The 5,451-nt window shown below is 40.4% G+C and overlaps 1 protein-coding gene across 4 annotated transcripts in view; it reads right to left on the bottom strand.

The window, feature by feature from the left end:
- Positions 1–4,701, bottom strand: part of mag (myelin associated glycoprotein) — an 11,063-nt gene extending 6,362 nt beyond the window's left edge. For all 4 annotated transcript variants that reach the window (XM_013915348.1, XM_013915349.1, XM_013915350.1 and 1 more), the window contains exons 1-7: positions 4,598–4,701; positions 3,832–3,907; positions 3,357–3,725; positions 2,953–3,249; positions 1,767–2,024; positions 917–1,177; positions 96–341 (exon numbers count right to left, since the gene is read on the bottom strand). In XM_013915348.1, the coding sequence (XP_013770802.1) occupies positions 96–341; positions 917–1,177; positions 1,767–2,024; positions 2,953–3,249; positions 3,357–3,725; positions 3,832–3,877 (1,477 nt within the window). In that variant the 5' untranslated portion in view covers positions 3,878–3,907; positions 4,598–4,701. The remainder of the gene's footprint in view (positions 1–95; positions 342–916; positions 1,178–1,766; positions 2,025–2,952; positions 3,250–3,356; positions 3,726–3,831; positions 3,908–4,597) is intronic.
- Positions 4,702–5,451: the final 750 nt, after the last annotated feature.

The raw sequence follows: 5,451 nt of genomic DNA, 5'->3' as shown, positions 1-5,451 counted from the left end.
AAACTAAATACTAAGTAAAGTTGTCTACTCACTCTCTTGCTGCAGCTCCAGTAGTATGCTCTCTCTTCCATATGCATTGGAGATGCTGCAGTGGACGTTGACAGCAGGGCTGCCGTTGTCGACCCGTTCACCTTTCTCCCGTAGCTTGATCATTCCTGTGGACGTGTGCCCGTCTGTGTGCGTGTAGAAGTTGTACCGGCCGTCTGTTTCGTTGATGGTGATGTTGAGGTCAGGCAGGTAGAACTCGATAGTGGGTTCAGGGTTCCCTGTGGCCATGCAGACACACTGGACACCTTCCCTCACCACTGTGCACTTTGATTCCTCCAGAAGCACAGGGGCATCTAATGAGGGAGGGCAAGAGATGATTACATCAGATAGCTGTTGACTAGTAACAAATTATACTCCTTTGGTCAAGATTTCCTTTAACCTCCTAAGACCCGAACTCTTCCACGGCATGCATTTTTAATTTATCTTTGATATCCGATCACATTGGGACCCAATAAATGTAAAAACAAAGAATTACTAGATTTTTTTTACCTTATTTTTGTTTTTAAGAAAAATAAAAGCCACATATGAGGATATTCGTTTAAAATTTTGATAAAACAGTAGCAGTATAGTGTCCTTGTAAGTGGATATCAGGCCCTTGTAGAGCAAAATTTTGTATTTTGGTCTAAATAACCCAAAATGTGATGTCCACATATTTGGACGCCAGGTCCTAGGAGGTTAAAGTACGTTTTTACTCAAAGGAAATAAGAAGTTTTGTGGAATTCTACAAAGTGCAATTCACCATACAGATAGCACATTGCCGTACATTGGAGGGTTACACAAACGTATCTCTTGCTGCCATCATGCTTTATTCTTTGGCCTAGTTTTAGACTCCCTTTAAAAATATAATACAGAAAAGTGACGCACTCACACTCGACAGTGATGTTGAGGGAGCTGCTGGCTCTCCCATGCTCATTCTCTGCCAGGCAGCGGTACTGTCCATCTCCCTGCGGTGTGATTTCCACAATCGTCAGCACTGACAGCTCATCCGCAGTGATGGTGCCCACCAGTTGCCCATCCTTCAGCCAGGTGAGGGTGGGTGCTGGGCTTCCCTGTGTGCTGCAGTGCAGGGCCAGAGTGGTACCCTCTACTACTGTAATGGAGTCATTTACCACAGGCTCATAGGGAGGATCTGCAACAAAGAAGAGAAAATGAATTTGTTATGTTTACTATTCATATAAGAAAACCTCTATCTTATAATTCTTACATAAGATCCTTCTTCATTTCAAAGGCACCAAATTAAATAAAACCCACAATATCTTTTTTTTTCCTTTTGGACACACAGTGACCTAAATAAATAAACAGTGACTTTGATATATCTAAAAATATGCAGTACAGATTCTGAGCAGGTTTTTGTAGTACATTCATTTACTGCAGTATTGCAGTGCAAGTTGAACTGGCTGAAACATTGTGATATCAAAACGTTTGCCTTGTCTCACCCAATGTTTGTACCAAAACAAAAAGAACATTTAAGCTCTATGGACCAGATACATCGATTTCCCAGGACATTTTATTGTGGTTTTAATGGTGGTTATTAAATGAAATCTTATCAGTAAAGTGGCAATGGTTTGGAAATCATTGAGCATCTATAACTTCTTGTTGTGAGTCCCTGTTTAGATCAACTGTATTATGAATCCACACGGGGGGTTGACATTCAAAAGATTTTCACTTATGCTTACAAATGCTGGGGTTGGGAGTCATTTGCTATCTCAAAAACTTACACTTTACAGCCAGGTAGAGTGAGGTGTTCATGATGCCATAGCCATTGTCCCCAACACAGGTGTAAATTCCCTCATTTGCAGGTGTCACATCATCTAGCATGAGCGAAACATTGGATGCTGTGTCCCACAGCAGCTCTTGGTCTCCAAACATCCAGGCGATCCTGGCAGGAGGGTTACTGTCTACCTCACAGTGCAGTGTCACAGAGCTGCCTTCCATCACCTCTGAAGAGGCATTCACCCACACAGAGCGTGGAGCATCTGCCAGGAAACATATAACAGGGAATTTATTTTCCAAGAACTCGAATGGTGTCTGCAATTCACAGAATAACTGTCTCCTAAAAAATGATTTAATCTTTTCAATAAAAGAAATCGACAAATCGACAAATTTACACCCTCAAATAAAGGTTGAAAGGTAGCTCTTTAACTTGAGGGGACTTCAAAGCAAATTATATCTAAATAAAAGTGAAACATGCAGATTGATGTTTTGTACTAAATCCTGTACAAGCACCAGATATTGTTTTCAACCATGCTAGGGACAATTTTAGTCAGCAGTTAGCTGAAATGGTTCAGCAACTTTTAGATCGGTTTTTGCGAAACGAAAGTGAAGTGAACAATAGTTTATAATAAGAGTTCACACTTTGGTAATTTGAACTGGAATATTTTGTACTGTTTCATAATAGTGGGATTACTGCTACTTCAGATTTGTCAGTGTTAAGAAGGTTTATTCATCTATCACGATAGGAACAGAACAGAAACTGCAAAGATGCTGTCTTGATCTGAGGTCATTCCATACATGAGATTTAGATGAAAAAAAAGTCGTAGGCTATTGATTTCTTGTCATCCTCAGTGACTACTTAAATACTGTCATAGCACCTTTGAAATCAGCTGTACTATGTTTCCGTGTTAACTAACAATTCATTTTAGGCTCTTCGGTTATTTTTTTCTAAACCATACAGATATATCTTAATGCATGTTCAATCATCCAGGTAAGGGAATCCCAGAAAACTGAATCCAGAATCAACTTTCTGACATAAAGATATGCTTGAGTTTTGTGATCTCTGAGAAAAAGATCCACTTCAACTCACTTCACTGCAAACTGTCAGGCTCAACATCCCGTTTGAAGCCATACTAACATAGTGGAATGCTTTTCAGTCTTTCAGTTTGATGTTTTTATTTTTTTACTTACACTTGACGTCTAGAGAAATGAGCCTCTCATAGGCTAGTGTGGTGTTGGGGTAATAGACCCTGCAACCTAGAAGCTGCCCATTGTGCATGGGCCTGGGTGTGAAGGTGAGGGTGTTGGAGAGGACTGCTGTGTTGCTTTCTTCCACGAGGTCAGTGCTGAATTCTGGGTCGGGCAGGTAGTCCGTGTACATCCACTGGATTTCTGGAGTCATGTCTGGGCAATTATCAGGAGCATAGCATGTAAGCTCCAAGCTCTCATCACTAACAATCTCCTCTGGTACATCGATGTTGGGCTGATCTGGAGACAGAAATATAAAAGGAAAATATGATTGTCATGGCTTTTTTAATAGCTATAAATTTTCAGCTATAAAACGACTTCCAATCGTCCTGTCATCAGTCACTTACCCAGAACCTTGAGCTCAGTGAAATCGGGGTATGTATAGATGTTGGCTCCACCGAGATCTGCACGAAAGTAGTATCTCCCCGAGTGCTCGGTGCCAATGTTGTTGATGAGCAGAGTGCAATTCCTCTGGTGCAGATCTCCCAGCAGCTTGGTTCGGCCCTTGTAGCTCTCATGCACAACGTCTGTACGTGATTTAAAGACTACAGGAGGGAAGAGTTGTGGGTAGGGCTGCCCAAAATACCAGATACCATGAATGCCACGGCTCGGCCTTATTCCAGACGGATACATAAAGGTGCAGGGGATGACCACACAGGAATTTGTCATGGCTGAGATATCCCGAGGTAACCAAACATTCCACTGGCAACTGGCATCTGGGGGAAGAGACAGAAGCTCAGTGGACTCTTCAACATACAGGATACACATAGGAATATTACCTGTCTATCATCATAAAAATATAGAAGTAAAGGAATTTATTACCACTGATGAACAACAGCAGTGGTAGGAGCAGCTCTAAACACCACATGGTCTCTGCTCAATACTGGACCATAGACCTCTGAAACAGATGCCATGCTGTCAGTCATCAACAGAAAAACATACACATACACACAAATATCACGTTTCCACCACTGATGCTGCTGCATGACTCACACGCCGCACAGGCCTCTAAAAAACAAATTCAAGATGTTCTTAATGTTTCACAGTTTCTTGGTTTTATAGTATATCATAGCAATCCTCTATTAAAAAACCACAATGTGGAACTTTTCAGTAAAACAAAGAAAAACAAAGATCAGAGTATCAGTTTTATCAAAGTCCCACAGGTTTTACTTTTTTGTCCGGCACAAAACATGACATGACATTTCTGCAATATTTAGTGTGCAACATGGACCACACGTTACAGTATACGGACTGAAAAGTGTCATTAACATCCAAAAAGATAATACATTCCTTCTTACTATACTGTGAATACTATAGAAAAATATAATAATGTCAACGTCCTTTCTGTCATGTCCTACATTTAAAAGATGCAGAGCTAACACTAACTTGAGCTATGTCTATGAATATGTATATTAAGTGCAGTTAGTGCTGCTTGCAAAGGCTCAGTCACAAGTTGAAAACTGCTCATATGGAGAGTTTTGGCTTTTTATCAGATTGGGTTGTGGTGTGAACATTCTTAGAAAGAAAAAGCACCTCGTATACAAGAAGTAAAAATAGGTCTTACTGTTTTGAACTACTGTGGTTTTACCTTGAAATACGGATGGTTAAAATGAATGGAACCTCTGAGAACAAATCTTCAGCAGTTCCACTAGAGGGTGTTCACTCACACCCAGACAGCTTGACAGCCTCCTTCTCTGTGGAAAGAAAGAAAGAGAGAAAGAAAGAAAGAAAATACCAGTGACATCAGCATTGCCAGGCGATTACAGCACTCGCAGTCCCCTCGCTTGCACAGACCAATAGTAAGTCACACAAACACAGCATCAGTCAGCACCTGTTTGCTCCCCCTCAGTAGAGTCACTCTCATTATGGTTGCCATACGTAAGCCGATTCAGTGAATGGCTCTCACTGTTTCCTGAGCCTTGACATAAAGCCAAACTCCAGTCACCACACATCATGTCATTAGTGGATTACTGGTACTTTCTGTGCTGTACTACAAATCAATCCGAATAGACAATATTCACTTATCAAAGCGTATGAAAACAAGTGAGATAATGAAAAGTGAGAAACAAAAGCACATTACCACAGAAGAATCAAGCTGTTTGTGTTGTTTACTTCCTTTGCTCACTATATAGTCTGGAATATCAACCCTCAGGTTGAAATAAATCAGTCCATATAAATTTTCATCACATCTATTATGAGCTCTAATGAATAATATTAAAGTACCACTGAACAGCTACCCTGAAGTACCCCTGAGCAAGATACCGTCCCTACACACTGCTCCCACTGCTTCACTGAGTGAATGGGTCAAATGCAGAGAGAGTAATTTCCCCATGGGGATCAATAAAGTATACATCATTATCATTACTGTTATTATTATTATTATTATTATTATTATTATATTTCTAAATAAATTCAATCTGTCATTTTTATTTTATTGGCAAT

The sequence above is a fragment of the Pundamilia nyererei genome, unplaced genomic scaffold (assembly GCF_000239375.1).
Source record: "Pundamilia nyererei isolate P.nyererei 1_Seehausen unplaced genomic scaffold, PunNye1.0 scaffold00289, whole genome shotgun sequence".
NCBI lineage: Eukaryota > Metazoa > Chordata > Actinopteri > Cichliformes > Cichlidae > Pundamilia > Pundamilia nyererei.
The sequence above is the reverse complement of the archived record's forward strand: the minus strand, read 5'-3'. Positions and strand labels throughout refer to the sequence as shown.